Source organism: Panthera leo, chromosome D2 (genome assembly GCF_018350215.1).
Source record: "Panthera leo isolate Ple1 chromosome D2, P.leo_Ple1_pat1.1, whole genome shotgun sequence".
NCBI classification, from domain to species: Eukaryota; Metazoa; Chordata; class Mammalia; order Carnivora; family Felidae; genus Panthera; species Panthera leo.
In genome coordinates, this window is record NC_056689.1 from 77,898,274 (window position 1) to 77,926,229 (window position 27,956).

Below are 27,956 nucleotides of genomic sequence, written 5' to 3' on the forward strand. Positions count from 1 at the left end.
CCCACAGGGCAGCGGTCTCGGCCTGACAGCGATGGCTGGAAGATGCCCTCGTGAGCATGCCCAGCGTGGATGGGGGTTGTCTTCCTACTCACATGCATTGCATCATAGCGTCCTTTCCCGCATCGTGGCATCCTTTGGACAGGTCTGTCTAGGTGTCTCAGCTCTTAGGGTGCGTGGGCTGAAGATTCAGCTCTTGGCATGTTCGAAGGGGAACGGTGCCCGGGGAAGACTGGCCGTGAGCAAGCTTTTGAGTCTGGACCAAGCCTTAAGCCTTTGGCCAGAAGATGGACATGGACAGTGGGTTTTGTTCTTTGTCTTTCTAGGGAACGAGGCAGGTTTGTCCCTGAGGCTGGTGAATGGAGGTGACCGGTGTCAGGGCCGCGTGGAAGTCCTGTCCCAAGGCTCCTGGGGCACCGTGTGTGACGACGACTGGGACATCAATGACGCCAACGTGGTGTGCAGGCAACTGGGCTGTGGCTGGGCCGTGTCGGCCCCGGGAAGTGCCCGCTTTGGTCAGGGCTCAGGGCCCATTGTCCTGGACAACGTGCGCTGCTCCGGGCAAGAGTCCTACCTGTGGCGCTGCCCCCACAACGGCTGGAACTCGCACAACTGTGGCCATAGTGAGGACGCCAGTGTCATCTGTTCAGGTGAGCCTCTTGTCGTTGGGAGTTTCTCTTGCTGTTGGCTAGGGAAGAGAGACGTCATGTTCTGATCCGATCGTTGGAAGCTACCTATATACCATCCCTGTCTTCCTCACGTCTCCTCAACTCTCCTCCAGTGTCAGTGTCAGTGTCAGTTTTTGTCAGGCTGGCAGGTGTGGAGATGGTAAAGTAGGACACGTGCCAAACTGCCAGTCCCCGCGAAGCCGTTACTGGCCCTCCTGCAACATTGCAGGTGGCGGCGAGTGATCGGCCTGCTGAATGGGGGTCTCTCGCGGGGATCCCAGGGCTAGGATTGCAGACCAACCTGTATGTGTGTGGCTACGGCCGCGGCGGGTTTGGGGTCCTGAGCCCCTGGCTGCATGTCCCCCGCTGGAGGGGTGACGCCCGGTCCGTGTGGCGGGTCTGTGGTGCGAGGGGCCAGCTGCTTCTGCGATGACTGCCAGACAAACCTTGTCATGAGCCCTGCTTAGGCCTGAAAGATCAGCCGTGGCATGTTGGCGGGAGCTGGACTCCTCGGTGTTGCTGCCATGGTGGGCGGCTGAAAGCTCAAGGCACACGTCTGGTTTGTGTGCCTTGAGGCCAATCACCTTGACATGGGAAATCATGTTCTTGGTGTGCCTGGCCCTTTGAAGAGGGTCGTCCTTCCAGGGTGTGGATGTCACGGGCCCTACCCTCCGTGGCCGGGGACCAGCGTCGATGGCATCTGACCCGCTCAGATCCTTCCCCCTTGCGTCCGGTTGGGGCAGCTCTGTGCGGTGTCTCACGTGCTCTTGTCTCTTCCCAGCTGCCCAGTCCCAGCCCACGACCGCACCAGGTGAGTTCTGCTGCCTCTTGACTCCTGAGCATCTATCTCCTCTTGTAAGCCAGCCCTGGCCCCAAACTTTACATCTAAGGGGGACTCCGGAGCTTTTCTCTCTCCTGGGCCTTCCTTGGTCCCTCTCGGTTATGTAGACACTTCCAGTTGAACAGCCCACAACACACGGACTGTCCTTACTGGCTCAGAGAAATAAGAGTCCTCTGGGTACACCGTCCTCACTAAGACCTTAGATGACAGAGAAGGCTGTCTCGGGAACATTTCTGCCGGATTGCATTGCCTGGACCAAATGCTCCACGTGTTGGGAGAATAGAGACGTTTTCACGTCCTACTCCCCGTGTGGAGCCTACGTGATGCGTTTCCCAACGACAGGGTCATAACGGCACGGCAATGACCCTTGCACATGGCACCACCTCGTTGCCGTTGTGCTGGACATTCGACGGTGGGATTTTGGCTCTTGGCAGCCTCTCGGCAGAGACCCCTTTCTCCTCTATCCGGCAGAACTCCTCAGATATCACCACCATTGGTCCCACCTAATAGTCACTTGAGCCAACCTGGATTGACTCCACCTCCTTTCTAATTCTACTTTTTGTTTCTGTCTCTCTCTCTGTGTCTCTCCAGATTGGTGGTATACAAGTCCTTCCTACGGTAAGCATCCTTGATTTCCTGCCGAAAGATTATCATCAACACCATAACCAAGTGGCGTGGGTGAAATTCCTAAATGTGGGTTCGGCTTCCGCCCTAACCAGCGTATTCAGTGTGGGGCGTTCTGTTTCCCCACAAGAATTATGATTTCCTGCCACCCACCGGTTGTGGGATCTACTAGTCAGGATGCTTTTGTTCGCAATTGACCGGAACCCAGCTCCACCTGTCTTATGCTAGGAGAGCATATGACATATGCTAATGTCCATAATGAGGACATTAGTGGTGGGTGGGTCTAGCTTCAGGAACAACGGGATGTACAAGTCCCAGGACCGCCTGCTCACAGTGTTTGTCTTAGCACCATTTTCTCTTATGTGCTCGGGCTCACTATGGCTGTGCATTGTGCACATGAGGGGCCGATGCCAGTGCCAGGTCCCCGTGCCACCAGGAGAAGGACTCTGTTTGTCACCCATTGTCTGGTTGACATGTCCTGGGAGGCCTCTGATACCTGCTTGGGAAGAGATGAGTCACCGGAACCATGTGCATGGGCTCTGATTCCCGGGTCAGGGTCCCCATGGCCACCGTCTTATTCCTCCAGAGACAGGGACAAGATGTGATACTAGGGCCTCCTTGACCCTCATGGACAGGGGTCTTGGCCACTTGACTTCATGGGAGCGATGGTGTCTGTACCTACAACTCAGGGCAAGCGGTTTCTGACCCAAAGAAGCTCTTCCCTGTCAGAGCTTTGTTCTGTCCCAAGTGCTCTCTGCTGAATGCTGCCCACATTTGCCCAGTCCAGGCACAGAAGCTTGCCTCTCCCAGGGCTGTCAGGCCATGTCGCGCTCTACGCTGGAGCTGGCCTCCGGTTTCAGGTCCGGTTCTGTGCTGACAGTGCAGTGTCCGTGGGGCAACTGAGAGGGACTCGATTGCCCCTACAGCCTGGTAGCTCGTCTTCCGTAGGGACCGTAGGGGTGTCTGCTCCTGCTTCTTTCAGTCCTACAGTAGGATGGGGATGATGGTCTGTGTGACTCAGGACTGTAGCAAATGGCCAAATAGTGCTTGCTTTTCTGCTCTTTGGGTCTCTGGGCATAACCGCTACCCCACAATTCTCCAGCCTAATGTCTAGAGTCTGGAGTTTTGAGGATAGTCAGAGCAGTGCCACCAGCACAGTATCTACTTCCAGAATTGTTCATGCCCCTGATGGAGATTCCATGCCGTTACCATTCACACCCAATCCCATTTCTCTCCGGTCATCACCTGTCTGCCTTCTATCAATATGGATTTATTTACTCTGGCATTTTCGTATGAATGGATTCGGTGCATATGTGGCCCTTTGTGGCTGGCTTCTTTCAATGGCAGACTCTCTCAAGGTTCACCACGATGGCACACGTACACAGTGGCCCCATGAATCCCTAGCCTTTTTTTTTTTTTAAACCATTCATCGGTTGAAGGCCATGTTGATTAATTGAATCTTTTGACTCATTTGAATAGGCTTTCCGTGACTGCTGTGTACAATTTTGATATTTGAACAGCTGTTTACAGATCTCCTGGGTATATACCTGGGGTAGAATGTGTGGGTCAAGTGATGACGTTATGTTTCTCTCTTGTGGAAGCACTGAACTGTTTGCCACAGTAGCCACACCAATGTAGGGTGCCATTAGCTGTGTCTGGAAGTTGTGCTTTCTCTACATCCTCAACGACACGACTTCTTCTGTCCCTTTCATTGTAGTCATCTGTCTGTGGATAGGATTTGCCTTTTCCTAACGGCTGCGGAAGCGGTCGTCTTCTCATGGGTTTGTTGCATGTGTCCATCTTGTTTGGAGACCAGAGCTCTCATTGAACGCATGCCTGGAAGAATGAGAACCAGCAATGGTCATGCCCCAGCCCAGCTCACAGGGTGCAAAGGGCTGGGTCCAGGTGAGCCCGATCACTCATGAGCTGTGCTGTCGTGCTGAACGTGGCAAATGACCTTCCTGCCGGCAGACCTAATGCTGCCATGTTGTGTTTCTTTTCTGCCACCCACAGGTCCGGGCTGCTGTGCGTGTGCACAGCTCAGAGTCAGTGATCGTTAGTCCTGCCCACTGGTATGATATTCAGAGGGCTCACGGACTGTTTCAGATTGAGTACAAGCTCGGGGCTTAAGAGCGACACGAGTCAGTGGTCAGCATAAAGGAACCTTCACAAGAACCCTCAGGCCCAGTAGTAGGGTGCACGACATAGGACGGTCAGGGGAAGGTGGGGTGGAGTCTGTAAGCACTAGGTCTAGGACAGTTTCTTGATGGTGGCTGGGTAGGAACTCTGGGCTTGATGTAGGTGCTTGGGTTGGTCATCGAGGTAGGGAGGCAGGCGGCTGGCTTTCACCCTTCGCCCCTGCTTCCCATGACCAGTCAGCAATCCCAGTGCTGACATCGTGGGCCACCAAACTGTGCACATGCGTAAACCTCATGACCCTCCGGGGTATCTGAATAGCCCCTCAATGGTGAACAATGGTGAGCAAGCTTCAGAGAGTCCTGTGCTGGGCAACCTTAACCTGCATGCAGAAGTCATGGTCCCTGAAGTAATTCTTGTCCACTGAGACCCTGGGGCTTTTCCTCCGGGGAGGAAGAGAAAGATAATTTTCGTGTCTCCTGCTAGGGAACGAAACAGGTTTGTCCCTGAGGCTGGTGAATGGAAGTGACCAGTGTCGGGGCCGCGTGGAGGTCCTGTACCGAGGCTCCTGGGGCACCGTGTGTGACGACAGCTGGGACACCAATGACGCCGACGTGGTGTGCAGGCAGCTGAGCTGTGGCCGGGCCATGTCGGCCCCGGGAAGTGCCCGCTTTGGTGAGGGCTCAGGGCCCATTGTCCTGGACGACGTGCGCTGCTCCGGGCAAGAGTCCTACCTGTGGCGCTGCCCCCACAACGGCTGGAACTCGCACAACTGTCGCCATGGGGAGGACGCCAGTGTCATCTGCTCAGGTGAACTTCAAAACTCTCATGGCGATTACTGAGAACCGACACACTCCTTTCTCCAGGGTCCCCACCCGACCTCTCCTGGATATCTGTGTCTCTAGGTCTCCTGGGCGCAGCTGTCCCCTGAAGTGCCACAGAGGTGGACCGCAGGGGCGGCTGCCCTCTTTCTGTGGACAGAAATTGCTTGGGATTATCAGTGACACTGTGGGTGACAAGGTGCATTCACCTTTCAGTGGGCAGCCAAAATGACCCCCTGCTTGTCAGCTGGATCATCTGCTCAGTCCACACCTGTTTTCCTAGGGCCCTTTTCTCAAGGCGCACCTTTTGGGAATGTGGTTGAAAGACGAGCCACCTTCACTCCTTTGTGGCCCTATGCTTCGGGGTCCTCCATGAAGCCAACCTAGGGAGCAGGATTGCAGTCTAGATTGCGCATCTGGGGCGACAGCGATAGTAGTGGAGAAGGGGATCGATGTAGGGAATGGCTGGTGAGTGGCACATGGAACACTGATGAGCCACCGAGGACCCCGGGGCCTGAGCTTGGCCCCCTGCAGAAAGCCTGTGAAACCTTGTCAAGGCTGAGCGCATAGCACCTGGGATGGGAGGCTTGGGATCTTCCTAGCATAACTGTTCAACCCATTCTAGCTGTTTCCACGTGGCGTGGATGCAGTGGTTCTGAGGGTGTTCGTGGGCCTGCTGGTGGCATTCCGACTGCCGGAAAGCCAGTCCTCAGGCCCAGCAAGGCAAGCAATGGCAGTGGGGCATAGGGTGGGGCTCCCAGAGGACTGAGAGATTCATGGAGGGCCCTTGCTGTGTCTGCCCAAGGACACGTGGAGTCATCTGCTTGTGAGATTAGGCTGGTTTCTTCAACCTTTGATCCAGTTGGAGCACCTGTGTGCTTTTGTGTCTGCCTTGAGGTTTTTTCTATTACAGCTGTTCACCCCAATGTACGGTTCGCCCGGGTGAGTGTCAGGTGACCCCACTGGGAATGTCTCTTTTCGCGGTTCCCATCCTTCTTCTCAGCGCTCGGGGGAAGCACCGCTCTTGGTCGAAATTATGGGTATCCCGTGTTTCTGCTTGTCAGTTAGTCACGACAGTGGCTCTTAAAGAGACCTGGAGCTCTAAGAGGCCCGTCTGGCCATCGGCCCAGGAGGTTTCGTGTAGTTGTTTCAGGCTGTCCCAGGAGACAGCTGCGTGCAGGTTCAGGGAACTGGCCTCTGTGTTTGGATTTCAGCTGTAATGCAATCTGGGCCGACACGTTGGGTGGAACAATGGACACGGATGACCACTGCCCTTCTCCTGAAGGGACCTCAGAGCATGCTGGATTCTCTCCATCGCTCGCCGTTTGGAACGCCCTCAGATTCATCTGTGTCCCGTGCATATGTCCAAAGCAGATGAACAGTGCCCTGGGGGTGAAAGTGTAGCAAGTGATGGTGTGTTACAGGCACTAGGATATCTGACTCATTTCAGGTTGACCCAGCACCACTCAGACATGCATACGTCAGGGTGGGCAGGATGCAAAGGCCCTGTGAGGGAGACAGTGACATGCCAGGTTTCGAGATGGATGTGGACGGACCAGGTGGTCCTCCCGCAGAGCCTTCATCCCAACAGGGCTGGCCGAGCAGCAGGCCTGTGCAGCAAGGTGACAATTGCAGGTGTCAGTGGTCAAGAGGCCCGCCACACACTCTTTTCGAAGACTCCTTCCCGAGATGTCTACCTCTCGCTCTTCCCTCTGTCACGATTTCTGGACACCCGGGCCCCCGGTCTACCCACCTATAAGACCAACAGGGAATAAATATTCCTATCCAAGTCCCTGGCTCACTCTCCTTCTACGTAAAGTTTGGTTATGGAAGTCACAGGAGGGGACTCGGGGTGTGTCTTTGCTCTCTTTGCCGCAACCTCTGTGTGTGTTTGGTAGCAGAAAGAGGTGACTCTCAGATCCCAGGTCTGGAGGTAGGCGGATAGCCCCCTGACTCCAGTGGGATCGATGTTCAGTGCTGACCGTTCTGCAGGAGGTTAACGTAATGCTTGGAGATCTGTCCAATCTCCTGAGACCTCCCTCATGGCTCGCAGGCCGTGGAGCATATAGCCTTAGGAAGAAGGGGGCCCATGTGCTAGTATTACACCTTTCTTGCCACGTTGCAAGCAGGTCCTGGGGCTCTGCCTGAACCCAGGCAGGACCCTACAGAAGCCAACAAGCTGCCCCACAGGGCAGCGGTCTCGGCCTGACAGCGATGGCTGGAAGATGCCCTCGTGAGCATGCCCAGCGTGGATGGGGGTTGTCTTCCTACTCACATGCATTGCATCATAGCGTCCTTTCCCGCATCGTGGCATCCTTTGGACAGGTCTGTCTAGGTGTCTCAGCTCTTAGGGTGCGTGGGCTGAAGATTCAGCTCTTGGCATGTTCGAAGGGGAACGGTGCCCGGGGAAGACTGGCCGTGAGCAAGCTTTTGAGTCTGGACCAAGCCTTAAGCCTTTGGCCAGAAGATGGACATGGACAGTGGGTTTTGTTCTTTGTCTTTCTAGGGAACGAGGCAAGTTTGTCCCTGAGGCTGGTGAATGGAGGTGACCGGTGTCAGGGCCGCGTGGAAGTCCTGTCCCAAGGCTCCTGGGGCACCGTGTGTGACGACGACTGGGACATCAATGACGCCAACGTGGTGTGCAGGCAACTGGGCTGTGGCTGGGCCGTGTCGGCCCCGGGAAGTGCCCGCTTTGGTCAGGGCTCAGGGCCCATTGTCCTGGACAACGTGCGCTGCTCCGGGCAAGAGTCCTACCTGTGGCGCTGCCCCCACAACGGCTGGAACTCGCACAACTGTGGCCATAGTGAGGACGCCAGTGTCATCTGTTCAGGTGAGCCTCTTGTCGTTGGGAGTTTCTCTTGCTGTTGGCTAGGGAAGAGAGACGTCATGTTCTGATCCGATCGTTGGAAGCTACCTATATACCATCCCTGTCTTCCTCATGTCTCCTCAACTCTCCTCCAGTGTCAGTGTCAGTGTCAGTGTCAGTTTTTGTCAGGCTGGCAGGTGTGGAGATGGTAAAGTAGGACACGTGCCAAACTGCCAGTCCCCGCGAAGCCGTTACTGGCCCTCCTGCAACATTGCAGGTGGCGGCGAGTGATCGGCCTGCTGAATGGGGGTCTCTCGCGGGGATCCCAGGGCTAGGATTGCAGACCAACCTGTATGTGTGTGGCTACGGCCGCGGCGGGTTTGGGGTCCTGAGCCCCTGGCTGCATGTCCCCCGCTGGAGGGGTGACGCCCGGTCCGTGCGGCGGGTCTGTGGTGCGAGGGGCCAGCTGCTTCTGCGATGACTGCCAGACAAACCTTGTCATGAGCCCTGCTTAGGCCTGAAAGATCAGCCGTGGCATGTTGGCGGGAGCTGGACTCCTCGGTGTTGCTGCCATGGTGGGCGGCTGAAAGCTCAAGGCACACGTCTGGTTTGTGTGCCTTGAGGCCAATCACCTTGACATGGGAAATCATGTTCTTGGTGTGCCTGGCCCTTTGAAGAGGGTCGTCCTTCCAGGGTGTGGATGTCACGGGCCCTACCCTCCGTGGCCGGGGACCAGCGTCGATGGCATCTGACCCGCTCAGATCCTTCCCCCTTGCGTCCGGTTGGGGCAGCTCTGTGCGGTGTCTCACGTGCTCTTTTCTCTTCCCAGCTGCCCAGTCCCAGCCCACGACCGCACCAGGTGAGTTCTGCTGCCTCTTGACTCCTGAGCATCTATCTCCTCTTGAAAGCCAGCCCTGGCCCCAAACTTTACATCTAAGGGGGACTCCGGAGCTTTTCTCTCTCCTGGGCCTTCCTTGGTCCCTCTCGGTTATGTAGACACTTCCAGTTGAACAGCCCACAACACACGGACTGTCCTTACTGGCTCAGAGAAATAAGAGTCCTCTGGGTACACCGTCCTCACTAAGACCTTAGATGACAGAGAAGGCTGTCTCGGGAACATTTCTGCCGGATTGCATTGCCTGGACCAAATGCTCCACGTGTTGGGAGAATAGAGACGTTTTCACGTCCTACTCCCCGTGTGGAGCCTACGTGATGCGTTTCCCAACGACAGGGTCATAACGGTACGGCAGTTACCCTTGCACATGGCACCACCTTGTTGCCGTTGTGCTGGACATTCGACGGTGGGATTTTGGCTCTTGGCAGCCTCTCGGCAGAGACCCCTTTCTCCTCTATCCGGCAGAACTCCTCAGATATCACCACCATTGGTCCCACCTAATAGTCACTTGAGCCAACCTGGATTGACTCCACCTCCTTTCTAATTCTACTTTTTGTTTCTGTCTCTCTCTCTGTGTCTCTCCAGATTGGTGGTATACAAGTCCTTCCTACGGTAAGCATCCTTGATTTCCTGCCGAAAGATTATCATCAACACCATAACCAAGTGGCGTGGGTGAAATTCCTAAATGTGGGTTCGGCTTCCGCCCTAACCAGCGTATTCAGTGTGGGGCGTTCTGTTTCCCCACAAGAATTATGATTTCCTGCCACCTACCGGTTGTGGGATCTACTAGTCAGGATGCTTTTGTTCGCAATTGACCGGAACCCAGCTCCACCTGTCTTACGCTAGGAGAGCATATGACATATGCTAATGTCCATAATGAGGACATTAGTGGTGGGTGGGTCTAGCTTCAGGAACAACGGGATGTACAAGTCCCAGGACCGCCTGCTCACAGTGTTTGTCTTAGCACCATTTTCTCTTATGTGCTCGGGCCCACTATGGCTGTGCATTGTGCACGTGAGGGGCCGATGCCAGTGCCAGGTCCCCGTGCCACCAGGAGAAGGACTCTGTTTGTCACCCATTGTCTGGTTGACATGTCCTGGGAGGCCTCTGATACCTGCTTGGGAAGAGATGAGTCACCGGAACCATGTGCATGGGCTCTGATTCCCGGGTCAGGGTCCCCATGGCCACCGTCTATACCTCCAGAGACAGGGACAAGATGTGATACTAGGGCCTCCTTGACCCTCATGGACAGGGGTCTTGGCCACTTGACTTCATGGGAGCGATGGTGTCTGTACCTACAACTCAGGGCAAGCGGTTTCTGACCCAAAGAAGCTCTTCCCTGTCAGAGCTTTGTTCTGTCCCAAGTGCTCTCTGCTGAATGCTGCCCACATTTGCCCAGTCCAGGCACAGAAGCTTGCCTCTCCCAGGGCTGTCAGGCCATGTCGCGCTCTACGCTGGAGCTGGCCTCCGGTTTCAGGTCCGGTTCTGTGCTGACAGTGCCGTGTCCGTGGGGCAACTGAGAGGGACTCGATTGCCCCTACCTACAGCCTGGTAGCTCGTCTTCCGTAGGGACCGTAGGGGTGTCTGCTCCTGCTTCTTTCAGTCCTACAGTAGGACGGGGATGATGGTCTGTGTGACTCAGGACTGTAGCAAATGGCCAAATAGTGCTTGCTTTTCTGCTCTTTGGGTCTCTGGGCATAACCGCTACCCCACAATTCTCCAGCCTAATGTCTAGAGTCTGGAGTTTTGAGGCTAGTCAGAGCAGTGCCACCAGCACAGTATCTACTTCCAGAATTGTTCATGCCCCTGATGGAGATTCCATGCCGTTACCATTCACACCCAATCCCATTTCTCTCCGGTCATCACCTGTCTGCCTTCTATCAATATGGATTTATTTACTCTGGCATTTTCGTATGAATGGATTCGGTGCATATGTGGCCCTTTGTGGCTGGCTTCTTTCAATGGCAGACTCTCTCAAGGTTCACCACGATGGCACACGTACACAGTGGCCCCATGAATCCCTAGCCTTTTTTTTTTTTTAAACCATTCATCGGTTGAAGGCCATGTTGATTAATTGAATCTTTTGACTCATTTGAATAGGCTTTCCGTGACTGCTGTGTACAATTTTGATATTTGAACAGCTGTTTACAGATCTCCTGGGTATATACCTGGGGTAGAATGTGTGGGTCAAGTGATGACGTTATGTTTCTCTCTTGTGGAAGCACTGAACTGTTTGCCACAGTAGCCACACCAATGTAGGGTGCCATTAGCTGTGTCTGGAAGTTGTGCTTTCTCTACATCCTCAACGACACGACTTCTTCTGTCCCTTTCATTGTAGTCATCTGTCTGTGGATAGGATTTGCCTTTTCCTAACGGCTGCGGAAGCGGTCGTCTTCTCATGGGTTTGTTGCATGTGTCCATCTTGTTTGGAGACCAGAGCTCTCATTGAACGCATGCCTGGAAGAATGAGAACCAGCAATGGTCATGCCCCAGCCCAGCTCACAGGGTGCAAAGGGCTGGGTCCAGGTGAGCCCGATCACTCATGAGCTGTGCTGTCGTGCTGAACGTGGCAAATGACCTTCCTGCCGGCAGACCTAATGCTGCCATGTTGTGTTTCTTTTCTGCCACCCACAGGTCCGGGCTGCTGTGCGTGTGCACAGCTCAGAGTCAGTGATCGTTAGTCCTGCCCACTGGTATGATATTCAGAGGGCTCACGGACTGTTTCAGATTGAGTACAAGCTCGGGGCTTAAGAGCGACACGAGTCAGTGGTCAGCATAAAGGAACCTTCACAAGAACCCTCAGGCCCAGTAGTAGGGTGCACGACATAGGACGGTCAGGGGAAGGTGGGGTGGAGTCTGTAAGCACTAGGTCTAGGACAGTTTCTTGATGGTGGCTGGGTAGGAACTCTGGGCTTGATGTAGGTGCTTGGGTTGGTCATCGAGGTAGGGAGGCAGGCGGCTGGCTTTCACCCTTCGCCCCTGCTTCCCATGACCAGTCAGCGATCCCGATGCTGACATCGTGGGCCACCAAACTGTGCACATGCGTAAACCTCATGACCCTCCGGGGTATCTGAATAGCCCCTCAATGGTGAACAATGGTGAGCAAGCTTCAGAGAGTCCTGTGCTGGGCAACCTTAACCTGCATGCAGAAGTCATGGTCCCTGAAGTAATTCTTGTCCACTGAGACCCTGGGGCTTTTCCTCCGGGGAGGAAGAGAAAGATAATTTTCGTGTCTCCTGCTAGGGAACGAAACAGGTTTGTCCCTGAGGCTGGTGAATGGAAGTGACCAGTGTCGGGGCCGCGTGGAGGTCCTGTACCGAGGCTCCTGGGGCACCGTGTGTGACGACAGCTGGGACACCAATGACGCCGACGTGGTGTGCAGGCAGCTGAGCTGTGGCCGGGCCATGTCGGCCCCGGGAAGTGCCCGCTTTGGTGAGGGCTCAGGGCCCATTGTCCTGGACGACGTGCGCTGCTCCGGGCAAGAGTCCTACCTGTGGCGCTGCCCCCACAACGGCTGGAACTCGCACAACTGTCGCCATGGGGAGGACGCCAGTGTCATCTGCTCAGGTGAACTTCAAAACTCTCATGGCGATTACTGAGAACCGACACACTCCTTTCTCCAGGGTCCCCACCCGACCTCTCCTGGATATCTGTGTCTCTAGGTCTCCTGGGCGCAGCTGTCCCCTGAAGTGCCACAGAGGTGGACCGCAGGGGCGGCTGCCCTCTTTCTGTGGACAGAAATTGCTTGGGATTATCAGTGACACTGTGGGTGACAAGGTGCATTCACCTTTCAGTGGGCAGCCAAAATGACCCCCTGCTTGTCAGCTGGATCATCTGCTCAGTCCACACCTGTTTTCCTAGGGCCCTTTTCTCAAGGCGCACCTTTTGGGAATGTGGTTGAAAGACGAGCCACCTTCACTCCTTTGTGGCCCTATGCTTCGGGGTCCTCCATGAAGCCAACCTAGGGAGCAGGATTGCAGTCTAGATTGCGCATCTGGGGCGACAGCGATAGTAGTGGAGAAGGGGATCGATGTAGGGAATGGCTGGTGAGTGGCACATGGAACACTGATGAGCCACCGAGGACCCCGGGGCCTGAGCTTGGCCCCCTGCAGAAAGCCTGTGAAACCTTGTCAAGGCTGAGCGCATAGCACCTGGGATGGGAGGCTTGGGATCTTCCTAGCATAACTGTTCAACCCATTCTAGCTGTTTCCACGTGGCGTGGATGCAGTGGTTCTGAGGGTGTTCGTGGGCCTGCTGGTGGCATTCCGACTGCCGGAAAGCCAGTCCTCAGGCCCAGCAAGGCAAGCAATGGCAGTGGGGCATAGGGTGGGGCTCCCAGAGGACTGAGAGATTCATGGAGGGCCCTTGCTGTGTCTGCCCAAGGACACGTGGAGTCATCTGCTTGTGAGATTAGGCTGGTTTCTTCAACCTTTGATCCAGTTGGAGCACCTGTGTGCTTTTGTGTCTGCCTTGAGGTTTTTTCTATTACAGCTGTTCGCCCCAATGTACGGTTCGCCCGGGTGAGTGTCAGGTGACCCCACTGGGAATGTCTCTTTTCGCGGTTCCCATCCTTCTTCTCAGCGCTCGGGGGAAGCACCGCTCTTGGTCGAAATTATGGGTATCCCGTGTTTCTGCTTGTCAGTTAGTCACGACAGTGGCTCTTAAAGAGACCTGGAGCTCTAAGAGGCCCGTCTGGCCATCGGCCCAGGAGGTTTCGTGTAGTTGTTTCAGGCTGTCCCAGGAGACAGCTGCGTGCAGGTTCAGGGAACTGGCCTCTGTGTTTGGATTTCAGCTGTAATGCAATCTGGGCCGACACGGTGGGTGGAACAATGGACACGGATGACCACTGCCCTTCTCCTGAAGGGACCTCAGAGCATGCTGGATTCTCTCCATCGCTCGCCGTTTGGAACGCCCTCAGATTCATCTGTGTCCCGTGCATATGTCCAAAGCAGATGAACAGTGCCCTGGGGGTGAAAGTGTAGCAAGTGATGGTGTGTTACAGGCACTAGGATATCTGACTCATTTCAGGTTGACCCAGCACCACTCAGACATGCATACGTCAGGGTGGGCAGGATGCAAAGGCCCTGTGAGGGAGACAGTGACATGCCAGGTTTCGAGATGGATGTGGACGGACCAGGTGGTCCTCCCGCAGAGCCTTCATCCCAACAGGGCTGGCCGAGCAGCAGGCCTGTGCAGCAAGGTGACAATTGCAGGTGTCAGTGGTCAAGAGGCCCGCCACACACTCTTTTCGAAGACTCCTTCCCGAGATGTCTACCTCTCGCTCTTCCCTCTGTCACGATTTCTGGACACCCGGGCCCCCGGTCTACCCACCTATAAGACCAACAGGGAATAAATATTCCTATCCAAGTCCCTGGCTCACTCTCCTTCTACGTAAAGTTTGGTTATGGAAGTCACAGGAGGGGACTCGGGGTGTGTCTTTGCTCTCTTTGCCGCAACCTCTGTGTGTGTTTGGTAGCAGAAAGAGGTGACTCTCACTCTCAGATCCCAGGTCTGGAGGTAGGCGGATAGCCCCCTGACTCCAGTGGGATCGATGTTCAGTGCTGACCGTTCTGCAGGAGGTTAACGTAATGCTTGGAGATCTGTCCAGTCTCCTGAGACCTCCCTCATGGCTCGCAGGCCGTGGAGCATATAGCCTTGGGAAGAAGGGGGCCCATGTGCTAGTATTACACCTTTCTTGCCACGTTGCAAGCAGGTCCTGGGGCTCTGCCTGAACCCAGGCAGGACCCTACAGAAGCCAACAAGCTGCCCCACAGGGCAGCGGTCTCGGCCTGACAGCGATGGCTGGAAGATGCCCTCGTGAGCATGCCCAGCGTGGATGGGGGTTGTCTTCCTACTCACATGCATTGCATCATAGCGTCCTTTCCTGCATCGTGGCATCCTTTGGACAGGTCTGTCTAGGTGTCTCAGCTCTTAGGGTGCGTGGGCTGAAGATTCAGCTCTTGGCATGTTCGAAGGGGAACGGTGCCCGGGGAAGACTGGCCGTGAGCAAGCTTTTGAGTCTGGACCAAGCCTTAAGCCTTTGGCCAGAAGATGGACATGGACAGTGGGTTTTGTTCTTTGTCTTTCTAGGGAACGAGGCAGGTTTGTCCCTGAGGCTGGTGAATGGAGGTGACCGGTGTCAGGGCCGCGTGGAAGTCCTGTCCCAAGGCTCCTGGGGCACCGTGTGTGACGACGACTGGGACATCAATGACGCCAACGTGGTGTGCAGGCAACTGGGCTGTGGCTGGGCCGTGTCGGCCCCGGGAAGTGCCCGCTTTGGTCAGGGCTCAGGGCCCATTGTCCTGGACAACGTGCGCTGCTCCGGGCAAGAGTCCTACCTGTGGCGCTGCCCCCACAACGGCTGGAACTCGCACAACTGTGGCCATAGTGAGGACGCCAGTGTCATCTGTTCAGGTGAGCCTCTTGTCGTTGGGAGTTTCTCTTGCTGTTGGCTAGGGAAGAGAGACGTCATGTTCTGATCCGATCGTTGGAAGCTACCTATATACCATCCCTGTCTTCCTCACGTCTCCTCAACTCTCCTCCAGTGTCAGTGTCAGTGTCAGTTTTTGTCAGGCTGGCAGGTGTGGAGATGGTAAAGTAGGACACGTGCCAAACTGCCAGTCCCCGCGAAGCCGTTACTGGCCCTCCTGCAACATTGCAGGTGGCGGCGAGTGATCGGCCTGCTGAATGGGGGTCTCTCGCGGGGATCCCAGGGCTAGGATTGCAGACCAACCTGTATGTGTGTGGCTACGGCCGCGGCGGGTTTGGGGTCCTGAGCCCCTGGCTGCATGTCCCCCGCTGGAGGGGTGACGCCCGGTCCGTGCGGCGGGTCTGTGGTGCGAGGGGCCAGCTGCTTCTGCGATGACTGCCAGACAAACCTTGTCATGAGCCCTGCTTAGGCCTGAAAGATCAGCCGTGGCATGTTGGCGGGAGCTGGACTCCTCGGTGTTGCTGCCATGGTGGGCGGCTGAAAGCTCAAGGCACACGTCTGGTTTGTGTGCCTTGAGGCCAATCACCTTGACATGGGAAATCATGTTCTTGGTGTGCCTGGCCCTTTGAAGAGGGTCGTCCTTCCAGGGTGTGGATGTCACGGGCCCTACCCTCCGTGGCCGGGGACCAGCGTCGATGGCATCTGACCCGCTCAGATCCTTCCCCCTTGCGTCCGGTTGGGGCAGCTCTGTGCGGTGTCTCACGTGCTCTTGTCTCTTCCCAGCTGCCCAGTCCCAGCCCACGACCGCACCAGGTGAGTTCTGCTGCCTCTTGACTCCTGAGCATCTATCTCCTCTTGAAAGCCAGCCCTGGCCCCAAACTTTACATCTAAGGGGGACTCCGGAGCTTTTCTCTCTCCTGGGCCTTCCTTGGTCCCTCTCGGTTATGTAGACACTTCCAGTTGAACAGCCCACAACACACGGACTGTCCTTACTGGCTCAGAGAAATAAGAGTCCTCTGGGTACACCGTCCTCACTAAGACCTTAGATGACAGAGAAGGCTGTCTCGGGAACATTTCTGCCGGATTGCATTGCCTGGACCAAATGATCCACGTGTTGGGAGAATAGAGACATTTTCACGTCCTACTCCCCGTGTGGAGCCTACGTGATGCGTTTCCCAACAAAAGTGTCATGACGGTACGGCAGTTACCCTTGCACATGGCACCACCTCGTTGCCGTTGTGCTGGACATTCGACGGTGGGATTTTGGCTCTTGGCAGCCTCTCGGCAGAGACCCCTTTCTCCTCTATCCGGCAGAACTCCTCAGATATCACCACCATTGGTCCCACCTAATAGTCACTTGAGCCAACCTGGATTGACTCCACCTCCTTTCTAATTCTACTTTTTGTTTCTGTCTCTCTCTCTGTGTCTCTCCAGATTGGTGGTATACAAGTCCTTCCTACGGTAAGCATCCTTGATTTCCTGCCGAAAGATTATCATCAACACCATAACCAAGTGGCGTGGGTGAAATTCCTAAATGTGGGTTCGGCTTCCGCCCTAACCAGCGTATTCAGTGTGGGGCGTTCTGTTTCCCCACAAGAATTATGATTTCCTGCCACCTACCGGTTGTGGGATCTACTAGTCAGGATGCTTTTGTTCGCAATTGACCGGAACCCAGCTCCACCTGTCTTACGCTAGGAGAGCATATGACATATGCTAATGTCCATAATGAGGACATTAGTGGTGGGTGGGTCTAGCTTCAGGAACAACGGGATGTACAAGTCCCAGGACTGCCTGCTCACAGTGTTTGTCTTAGCACCATTTTCTCTTATGTGCTCGGGCTCACTATGGCTGTGCGTTGTGCACATGAGGGGCCGATGCCAGTGCCAGGTCCCTGTGTCACCAGGAGAAGGACTCTGTTTGTCACCCATTGTCTGGTTGACATGTCCTGGGAGGCCTCTGATACCTGCTTGGGAAGAGATGAGTCACCGGAACCATGTGCATGGGCTCTGATTTCCGGGTCAGGGTCCCCATGGCCACCGTCTTATTCCTCCAGAGACAGGGACAAGATGTGATACTAGGGCCTCCTTGACCCTCATGGACAGGGGTCTTGGCCACTTGACTTCATGGGAGCGATGGTGTCTGTACCTACAACTCAAGGCAAGCGGTTTCTGACCGAAAGAGGCTCTTCCCTGTCAGAGCTTTGTTCTGTCCCAAGTGGTCTCTGCTGAATGCTGCCCACATTTGCCCAGTCCAGGCACAGAAGCTTGCCTCTCCCAGGGCTGTCAGGCCATGTCGCACTCTACGCTGGAGCTGGCCTCCGGTTTCAGGTCCGGTTCTGTGCTGACAGTGCAGTGTCCGTGGGGCAACTGAGAGGGACTCGTTTGCCCCTATAGCCTGGTAGCTCGTCTTCCGTAGGGACCGTAGGGGTGTCTGCTCCTGCTTCTTTCAGTCTTACAGTAGGACGGGGATGATGGTCTGTGTGACTCAGGACTGTAGCAAATGGCCAAATAGTGCTTGCTTTTCTGCTCTTTGGGTCTCTGGGCATAACCGCTACCCCACAATTCTCCAGCCTAAGGTCTAGAGTCCGGAGTTTTGAGGATAGTCAGAGCAGTGCCACCAGCACAGTATCTACTTGAATGCTAAATACTATTTGTCATTCTCTGCTAAATAGTAATAGCTAATACTGTTGGGTGCTTCTTATGTGCCAGGAAATGCTCTGAGAGTTTTCACATATTGTCTCATTTAATACTCCTAAGAATCTGATGAGACAGATGTTATGATCACTCCCAGTTTTCAGATAAGGAAGCTGAGGCAGAGAAGTTATGTGACTTGCTCAAGATCATGGAGCTGATAACGGCAGAGTCAAGCTGCAAGCCCAGGCCTTCTGTGGCAGAAACCCTACTTTCGACCCCACTTTACACTGCTTCTTGTCAACTGGCATGAGACCCTAGGGGATAAGTTCCTTTACACAGCGCTCTGCATGGGCCAACACTCCCACTCAGCCAGCGTTGTCCCTGTAATCCCCTGAATATTGACAATCATCACTTTGTTGCTTTCTTGGCATTTTTGCTTCAAGGTGACTCATGCTCTCTCTGAAGCTTGGGTCACCTCTGGAGAGAGAGTCACTTTTCTAGGCCCTTTGGGGGAGGTAGATCCTCAGATCAAGGTCCCTAATGTGAGGCAGCCCAGGACCAGGCCCAAGAGAGGAAAAACTGAGTCATGTTCTAAGGTCAGAGGACTCGTACCCAAAAGACAATTGCTTGTTGTCACACATCTGAAACCTGCCATGTTGGTGTGTCCCTCTCTCTCCTCTATAGGACCCTCTTCAAATTGTGGTGGCTTCTTATTCAATGCCAGCGGGACATTTTTCAGCCCATCTTACCCTGGATACTACCCCAACAATGCTGACTGTGTCTGGGAAATAGAAGTGAACCCCGGCTATCGCATAAATCTGGGATTCAACAGTCTGCAGTGAGTAACAGCCAGGTCATCTGGCGAAGGATGGTCCTCCACGGTTTGGGCTGTGTGAGGGGCTGAGATGATTTACACTCTCAGATGCCATGGACCACGTCACATTGCTCTGAACCTACCATGAAGTGTCTGGCAACATTGGGAATTCCTTTAATCTGATTGAGGAACAGCTCAAAGAATATGTTAGATTCAGTAATGTTGCCCGTGAAAGTCCAAACTATCTGTAAAATACAGGAGCGATAGAGATTTCGATGTTGACACGAATCCACTTTTTCATACAGGCTGGAGGTGAGCAGCAATTGCAATTTCGATTATGTCGAAATCTCTGATGGACCGCTGAACAGCAGTAACTTGCTGGGGAAAATTTGTAATGGCACCAGGCAAATATTCACCTCTTCTTACAACCGAATGACTGTTCGATTTCGAAGTGACATCAGTATCCAAAGCACCGGCTTTTCTGCTTGGTATAACTCCTTTCCTCAAGGTGCGTTCACACTAAACCCGATCGACCTGACCTTGGAGGCTCAGTGTGTTTATGTGGACCCTGCTTCTGGGTATCGTGGTTCCCACATGAAACCAAACATCCCTCCTCCTTGTCTCACAGTTGACTGGTAAACGAAGGCTAAGAGATGTAGGGAATGGGGGACACAGCCTGGTCTTGGGTTTGCCACGAAATTCCCTGGAGACCTGGTGACTGACCTTACTGTGAACCAACATGTTCCCATCTGGAGGGTGAGGGGGTCTGAGCCCCTTCCAGCTTGATCTTGGAGACGTCTGTACCCCGATCAGCCGCCTGGTGACTTTAGGAGTGAGAAAGGCCCATGGGTTATTTGGCCTGTGAGGTCTGTTGTGGGAGTGGCCATCATTTCTTATGCCGTGTGTCTTTCAGATGCCAGCCTGAGATTAGTCAGTTCAAATTCCTCCTACGGTGCCTGTGCCGGGCGTGTGGAAATTTACCACAATGGCATATGGGGGACGGTTTGTGATGACTCCTGGGACATTCAGGATGCCCAAGTGGTCTGCAGACAGCTGCGGTGTGGATATGCAGTGTCAGCCCTGGGAAATGCCCATTTTGGGCCCGGCTCTGGTCCCATCACCCTGGACGATGTGGTGTGCTCCGGGACAGAATCTACTCTCTGGCAGTGCCGGAACCGAGGCTGGTTCTCCCATGACTGTGCCCACCGGGAAGATGCCGGAGTCATTTGCTCAGGTACCACATGACGTCATTCATGGAAGGCCCCTTTCACCTCTGACCTGCTACAGAGTGACAGCTAAGGGCCGGTGGCTGATGGTATTTGTGGCCCAGTTCTGGAAGTGGAGGCAGACTGGAGCTTGTCAGCTTATGCCCTTGGCCTTCCCACTCCAGGAGACCATGCAGGGGCCACTGTGTCTCCGGTGGGTTTCTGGGCCCCAGAGCCATCGCGCTGAACACACAGCTGGCGTGCAGTGTGTTCTCACCCTTCTATCTGCCCTGTGACCTTTAGCAATGAGGTCATGTCTGTAGGCCTCAGTCTCCTTGTGTATGGAGAGGAGATGGTCACAATAAGCCTGCTTCCAAGGGCGATTAGAGAACTAAGTGGCTCATGCGCGTGAACCCTTAGAACGGTTCCAGACAAGTAGGAAACGAGGAATGAGTGATGGTGTGACTTTGGCTGTGGCACTGACGACCCCCAGGTAACGATGGGGCTGGGGGAGCAGCTGGGGAGATGTGTGCAGGCCTCCCCCCGCTAACACAGGCCTCCACAGCACAATGCGCTCACTGAAGAGGTCAGACTGTGTCACTTGGGTGTGCCCTCCCGCATTCTGGCCCCTCCTCCAGACACACTTCAGTGACTGATGCTTTTTTTCTATCCCTTTACAGGAAGCTACCCAACAACACAGGGTAAGTACCCGTGATTCCTGCCCGCTGCCTGGCCGGCCCTCTCCACTGCTGGCGCAAGATGTCCCACTCGGTTTCACAAGAGTTGTCCCCAAGGCCTTCCCCAGCACTGGGGGCAACCCTGCAACTAATGTCCCTACCTGAGGAGGGCTGGGCCTCTCTCTCGGCTCCCTTTGTTCATCGGTAGCCTGGCCAGCCTGGCCAGCTCTCTGGTCAGTCCCTAGGAGAGGCCAGCCACCCGTGTAGGTCCTGCCTATCCTTAGGACACCAGACCCTGCTCGGTGCAGGCCAGGGGGTCCTGTTTCATCACTGAACTCCATGCAGGGCCAGTAGAAGCTCCTGATTGCCCGGAGAACTGAGCTCCTGATTGCTTCGGAGCTCCTGATTGCTCCAGAGCTGTGGCCAAAATTGCTCTAAGCATTTCCAACACACCCCTGGCTCCCGAGATCTTTCCCCTCTGTCCCCACCCCTCCCCTCCTCACCACCTGCTTCCCGCAGCAGCGACCCCTCAGCCTCCCTGCCTTCCTTCTTCACACAGCAGCTGGGCATCCTCATGAAATGCAGGTGTTGGTCCCAGCCTCCACACCCTTGCACCCTTCATGTGACTCCCCAGGGCCATCTGGCCACAGATCCCCACTGCTTGGGAGAGTCTCTAGAGCTCTCCATGATCCACTTCCTTTGTCTGTTTCATTTCCTCCTCACCCCCTCCTCGCTCCGTCCACACTGATGTTCCCTAAATGTGCACCGTACTCTCAGACCTGGGTCCCTTTGCACATTCTGTTCCCTCTGCCTGGAATGCCCCTGTACTTTTTTGCCTGATTCCATCCCCCCAACCCCGACCCCCCCTCACCCCCAGCAAATTACCTGCCTTCTTTCCTCTGCTTAGTCTGGGTCAGGAGCCAATGCTCTGGGCTCCCACCATGTCCTGGGCTTACCCTGATCACAGCCCCATCCTGCTATGCTGGGATTTGCTCCTTCCCATCCATCCCTCTGGGCTGTGAGCTCCCTGAGGGCAAGTATCCAGCATTTGGCTTTGAACCCAGGGTCGGCACATTTCCTCACAGCACAAGCGAGGACAACAACTGTGTCCACGATGCCAGGAAACTGATTGTTATCTTTTCTCTTTATCAACAGCCCCTGTTTACAACGTCACCTACCCGAACAGTAAGTTCTGGGCTCTCTGAGAAATCCCTTTCTTCTTCCCCAGTGACGGTGCCACCAGGTGGGGCGGCGGGGGTTAGGGGAGCCTCTCTGGACAGTCTGGGTCTAGGACGCCTCCTGCTGGGTTTCTGTCTAGGGAGTTGTTTAAAAATTTCCCCCAGGTGACTGTGCCGTGGGCTCTGGGGGTCCTCAACATTTTTGTTTCATCCCGGCAGCAAATTACTCCTGTGGAGGCTTCCTGTCCCAACCATCAGGGCACTTTTCCAGCCCGTTCTATCCTGGGAACTATCCAAACAATGCCAAATGCCTGTGGGACATCGAGGTCCGAAACAACTACCGTGTGACTGTTGTCTTCAGAGATGTCCAGTAAGTGTGTGGGGCTGCCTCACGGATATTTCAGAACAGAGCAAATGGCACCTAGCCCTTCAGGAATGATGTTTGCCCGCTTGACATGTTCTCTTATGGGTTCAATTTGTTTATCAAGCACAGAGGCAGCCCGTGGAGGTGCAGCCAGGACAAGAGCCTTGGTTTAAAGTCCCAAGTCTGTCACTAATTTGCTACGTGACCACAGGAAGTCACCTAATTTTCCTGAACCTGAGTCAAAGCAAGAGAATAAAATACCTGCTTCCCTCTCCTCTCTGGCTACTGGGAAGGTCACACGAGAGAAATATGCGAAAATACTTGGAAAATATTATCCAATAGGAGGGATGATTGTTGGAGTAATAGTAACACAGAGAATCTTATTAACCACCCCGGTTGTGGCTTTTTTGTTTGTTTGTTTGTTTTTTTTTAAACAATTTTCTCTCCACTCCTTCCTTTTTTGGGATGAGTTCTTGGGGTCAAGCAGAGGTGGAGAAGTCACTACTGCAGAGGTTAGTTTATCTGTTCCTCATTCAATGAAGAGTGGGAATCACTGTTTTAAGCAGAAGAGACAACATCAAAGCCGCATTAATATAATATTGGTCCAAGGAAGGGAGTGACCATGCAGAGGTATTTTAGAGTCCAGGAAGGAGGGTACCATTATTTTTTCTGTAACAGCCATTCTTGAACAGAATGGTTTTCTCTCTTGCTTTTTGGTTGCGGTGCCCTTGCGAATCTCTGCCTTGGAAATTCATTTGGAGTCTTGTAAAAGATATAATATTATTTTAATTTCCTCATCATTATAATTCAATTTGGATTTCGGAGACTGTACTTAAAGCCCATTCAATCCTCTGGAGGAAGGTTGACCACCTAACCTTCAGAGAGGTATTTGACTTGCCCAATATTTATTAGTTCAGTTACCTATTTCTATCACTATGAATTCATGAATATTTATATTATTCTATGGGAAACCAGGGTCTGTTTGATTGAAGAAACAGTCTAAGGCAGGCTGTGATCCCTTCCTTTCATGGTGCAAAGGGGTGTCAGGAGAGGGGCTGTAGATTCATATGTGTGACCCCAAAAGGCAGGACTAAGATCCATGGAGGTCACCGGAAGGTGAATGTCACTGTATTATCTTCAGCTATTATTTTCAGAAAGTCGCCATTTCTGACACCGAGGTGTGGCCCCCGTCACTGAAGTCTGACCCCCTGCATTAAATCCTGGCTGAAATCGAAGCCAAAACTCTGTGTTCTGTCCCTGCAGGCTTGAAGGAGGCTGTAACTACGACTATATCGAAGTGTTTGACGGCCCCTCCCACAGCTCCCCTCTGATTGCCCGCGTTTGTGATGGAGCCAGGGGCTCCTTCACTTCATCATCGAACTTCATGTCCATTCGCTTCGTCAGCGATGGCAGCATCACAAAGAGGGGCTTCCAGGTCGACTACTATTCCCGTCCTTCCAATGACAGCACCCGTAAGTCCCCTCGTGAGAGCTCGTTGTCAAGGGCACCTCTGAGAGGCTTCTGCCGCCCAACCCTTCTGTGGTTGTGAAGTAAGAAACTAGGGCAACCTTGTCAGGTCACCGAGGCTTATCTGGTGCTGGGAGGGGCCAAGAGCAGTGGTCTTGGACTCTGGCTGCCCAGAAATGAGGTCAAGGGCCAGAACTGGCCGATGGGCAGTGTGGTGGCCTTACTGTGGTCATCAGAGACTAAACGTGAGGTCATACTTTCAGCACATGGTGAGATGTCCGCGCCAGGGGACACAGGTGACCTTGGGGCCACTGAGACTGTGTCCTGAGACAGCACGTTTGGCTGTGATCTAGAGATGGACTGAACCATTCACTCAGCTGCTTCCAGCTAATGGCCACGATTTGAGCTGTTAAATGGACTGATTTACAGATTGGCTTGGGGACTGGGCAAGGTGACATCCAAGCTCTCTCTTACAGTCAGGATTTTAAGCATTGACTTGTTCCGTAGCGAAAGGACTTTATTTTACAATTTCCTAACCCTTCAACTGGAGCATTACTTTATGGGTAAATGGCAGGTTGGCAAAACATTTTACCCATTTCGTGTCCTGCCTCCGTTTCTCCATCAGGGGAATCCTCAGTTCCTGTGCCCTCAAAGGGGCCTTGTGAGAATGACGCTGACCCGAGCCAGGGGGCAGGTGGGGGGTTGGGCTGGAGCCTGTTCCGATGTGGACTGTCTTCATCCGCCATCTTGGCCTCTGCGCCTTTCTACGGGAGGGGTGCCTGGCAGGCTTGCTGGGGTGCTGACTGCCGCTGTTGTTTTCCCTTGGCCACCAGAGCTGCTTTGTCTGCCGGATCACATGCAAGCCAGCGTGAGCAGGAGCTACCTCCAATCCTTGGGCTACTCTGCCCGGGACCTTTTCATTCCCAGCTGGAATGAAAGCTACCGGTGTCAGCCCCAGATAACGGCCAGTCAGGTGACATTCACGATTCCGTACTCAGGCTGTGGCACCATCAAGCAGGTAAGCCTAAGGCTTTCTACTCTCTCTCCTACTGAGTGATCTTTCTTAAAGTGATGTATGCTGTGTTTCTTGAATTCATGATGCTACAGTCAGTGTAATCAGGGTGAAGATTTCAATCTGTCCCTTGGTGCTATGATGTAGCTACAGCCACTTCCAAATGTAAGGATGAGGAAGGAGGCTGCCTTCCGCACCCAGTTTTCCCCACCCTGTCGGGCATAGAGGGTGCAGGGCAGGCTGCCACTCACATCAGCAGTGACCGTAGCGCCTCCCAGGGGCAGCTCCAGGTTTTACAGGGCCTGAAGCTTATAGAGTTTGGGATTAGGGTTGGTGAGGTGGGGGGGGGGGGGTGCCTCATTAAAGAGAACAATGCGACCTTTTATAAATCTCATAAAAATATATGGCTGTGCCAACACACCGCTAGGCCTTGGACAAAACCATGCATGTGGGAAGCCCTGAGGCTTAAGTTTCATTAGCTTCACAGAAAATCAGCCTCTGCAGCTACCATTTGCTGAGCTGTCACCATCTAGGGTGACCAACCGTCTTGGCTTGCCTGGGACTTTGCAGATTTCAGCATGGCAGAGTCCCATATCCCACAAAACTCCTCGATCCTGAGCGAACTGGACGGTTGCTCATCCTACTGGGGACCAGACACTGGGATTAGCCGGTGTCACTCTCCCCAAATCCCCGTCAAGTGTTCTCTCATTATCAACCCACTTTAAAAATAGGGAGGTTGGGCTTCGAGGGGTCAAGCAGGTTGCCCAACACCACTTGGCCAAGAAACAGGAGGGCAAATGCCAGACTCTGGGAATCCCAAAAGCCTTCCCCGGAGTGAAAGAAGCCAGCCACACAGGAGTACTTACTCTTCGATCCCCTGTGTGTAAAATTCAGACACGGAGAACAAGTGAGTGATGGCAAGCCAACCTGGTCAGAGGGGATTGCCTGCAAAAGGGCAGGAAGGAGCTGTTTTGGTTCGTGGAAGTGTTCTGTCTCTTGTGGTAGTGCTGATTGTCAAACCTCGCTGAGTGGCATCCTTACAATGGTGGCATTTAATTTTATGTAAACTCACTTTAAATTATCTATTCTAAGTTCTGAACATTTGGCTGACACCTAAGTAATCATTTCAAGATTTCGTCTTCGGGGAACAGGCGCAGTGCAAATGTTTTTACGTGGCTTAGGACTGCAGTAAACACACAACATGAAATGCTCGAACATATACAATGTGTGCAGCACACACACACGTTCAGAGGGTGTCAACTCACCAAAGACGTACTGAGCATTTGCCGTGACCCAGCACTGGGTCAGGTGCCAGGAAGATGCTGTTCATTACCTGGCAAGGTCATTCCTGATCCTTTGACACGTAAGAAACAACGGGAGACGAAGGGGATGGTCATTTAGCCAAACAGATTGGTCTGTCGGCCATGAGTGGGCGCCTAGGCCTGAGGGTCTAAATTGCCACTGTGGCCATTTCCTCAGTCCCTACAGACACTGGCTCCTTTTCCTCAGTCCCTACAGACACCAGCTCTCCTTCTGAGATGAACTGAGCGGGTCAGGGAGACCTACACGCAGAGAAGGGAGCGTATCACTCACACCATGCAAACGTTTTAGTCGACCTGGCTTTTTTATATTTTGCCCTATAATTTAATTCTGTTGGATTCTGGTGTGCCATGAGTTTAGTCAGTGGGAGTCAGTGCACCAAAGGTGATTATCCCTCCTGGTTCCAAACGTGCAGCCTGGAGACTCTGACATCTGGGTCACCTCATCGATGTTCCTTCGTCTCCATTAGGGGCCACCAAAGCAACGTGCCGGTGCTGGTTCTCCTAACTTGGCTGGTGGTGGGCAACACATGCTACGTTGTCCTTCCTCCATTTATTTAAATGGCTGCGTCCCCTACCGGGCTGAGGGCCTCAGGGCAGAGCCAACGTCTTATTCGTCTTTGCAGCTCCCAGTGGTGCCCAACCCTTTATAATCATATTATTAACCACTAATCTGTATGCCAGCAACTTAAATAAGTTCTACATGACTTCCGAAGTTCTCGGGGCAACTTTTATTCCCATGTAATCGTGAGGAAGCGCAGGCTTGCAGAGGTTAAGCCACTTGCCTGAGGCCACCTGGTCATGAACTGCAGAGCCAGGATTCAAAGGCTGGACGGCACGCAGCGTCTGACAAGTGTTGGCTGGTGTGTCTGAATAGGTGAGGTCCCCCCACCACAGGGGAGGGACGCCAAGTGGAATCCCGAGTCTGAGACTTCATGAGAATAGCAGTTGACTTATGTGCCAAGACTCCCCGTTACATAGTGAGTTCCTTCCAGACTGAGCAGACATCTGATAATGAATTGTAATATAAAATCAGAACTGCTTTTTATGATCAACAAATAAACCTTCACGCCACATTCATTGCTTGGAGTGGATTCAGAATTTAGCTTGACCGCAGAAGTCAGGGACAAATGTGAATTCTAAGAAAACTTTGGTTTCAGTATCTGGAGTGACATTGAAGGCACCTCCGCTGGTCTCTGAAGGAGTAACCACATGACATCTATATGGTTGCCTTTGACAACCACTTTCACTCAAACATAAAGCAATTCTTTTTTCTTTAATTCGTTTTAGAAAATATAGTGTATTTTCCATGCATGGATGGTGGGCATAGAAGAGATAAGGTCTCCCAACCCCACCAGAAGGATGCCTTCCCCAGACCTGAGTCCAGAAGGTTCTGGTACTCCCCTGCTGTCTGGGGCTGCAGAGACCTCCCCAGCCACCCAGTGGAGAAAAGGAAAAGGAGGGGAAGGAAGGGTCATAGGGCTGGCAAAAACATTATAATTACTTGTTAAAATGTTCTCTTTCCACGTGTTTTTCTGGAAGGGACAAATTCAGTTGAGTTCTGCAACTGCAGGCATGAAGTGAAAGCCTTTCGAACAACTCTGTTTTTAATTTTGGGGAGAGAGAGAGAGCGAGTGAGCACAAGTGGTGGAGGGGCAGAGAGAGAGGGAGAGACAGAATCCCAAGCAGGCTCCCCACTGCCAGCACAGAACCTGATGTGGGTCTCGAACTCACAAACCCTGAGATCATGACCTGAGCCAAAGTCAGGAGTCGGGCACTTAACCAACTGAGCCACCAGCTGGCCCCCAGCACACTCTGTTCTGAAGAACAGTGGTGTTTAGGTGTACATACAGGTGCTGGCTGCAGCAGAGAACTTGTCTAGACTCCCAAATAGTCAGGAACTGGGTTTTGTTCTGGACAGGGCACACAACGAAATGTGATGACATGGCAAACTGCTTTTTTTTTTTTTTTTTTTTTTTTTTTTTAAGAGTAATTTAGCTTCACATTTTAGGACACCACCGTGGTGTTATTTTCGTTCTTGTTCTTGCAAAAGCACCAGTTGCTTGCGA

General features: G+C 53.5%; 1 protein-coding gene across 1 annotated transcript in view; it reads left to right on the top strand.

Moving 5' to 3' along the window:
* DMBT1 (deleted in malignant brain tumors 1) overlaps nucleotides 1–27,956 on the top strand; it is a 70,362-nt gene that overhangs the window by 37,745 nt on the left and 4,661 nt on the right. The window contains exons 18-36 of the mRNA XM_042907807.1: nucleotides 324–647; nucleotides 1,447–1,476; nucleotides 2,098–2,124; nucleotides 4,753–5,097; nucleotides 7,594–7,917; nucleotides 8,723–8,752; nucleotides 9,374–9,400; nucleotides 12,032–12,355; nucleotides 14,879–15,202; nucleotides 16,002–16,031; nucleotides 16,653–16,679; nucleotides 18,536–18,689; nucleotides 18,971–19,173; nucleotides 19,579–19,899; nucleotides 20,551–20,571; nucleotides 21,703–21,732; nucleotides 21,945–22,095; nucleotides 23,353–23,561; nucleotides 24,390–24,574. Coding sequence (XP_042763741.1) covers nucleotides 324–647; nucleotides 1,447–1,476; nucleotides 2,098–2,124; nucleotides 4,753–5,097; nucleotides 7,594–7,917; nucleotides 8,723–8,752; nucleotides 9,374–9,400; nucleotides 12,032–12,355; nucleotides 14,879–15,202; nucleotides 16,002–16,031; nucleotides 16,653–16,679; nucleotides 18,536–18,689; nucleotides 18,971–19,173; nucleotides 19,579–19,899; nucleotides 20,551–20,571; nucleotides 21,703–21,732; nucleotides 21,945–22,095; nucleotides 23,353–23,561; nucleotides 24,390–24,574 — 3,086 coding nt within the window. The remainder of the gene's footprint in view (nucleotides 1–323; nucleotides 648–1,446; nucleotides 1,477–2,097; nucleotides 2,125–4,752; nucleotides 5,098–7,593; nucleotides 7,918–8,722; nucleotides 8,753–9,373; nucleotides 9,401–12,031; nucleotides 12,356–14,878; nucleotides 15,203–16,001; nucleotides 16,032–16,652; nucleotides 16,680–18,535; nucleotides 18,690–18,970; nucleotides 19,174–19,578; nucleotides 19,900–20,550; nucleotides 20,572–21,702; nucleotides 21,733–21,944; nucleotides 22,096–23,352; nucleotides 23,562–24,389; nucleotides 24,575–27,956) is intronic.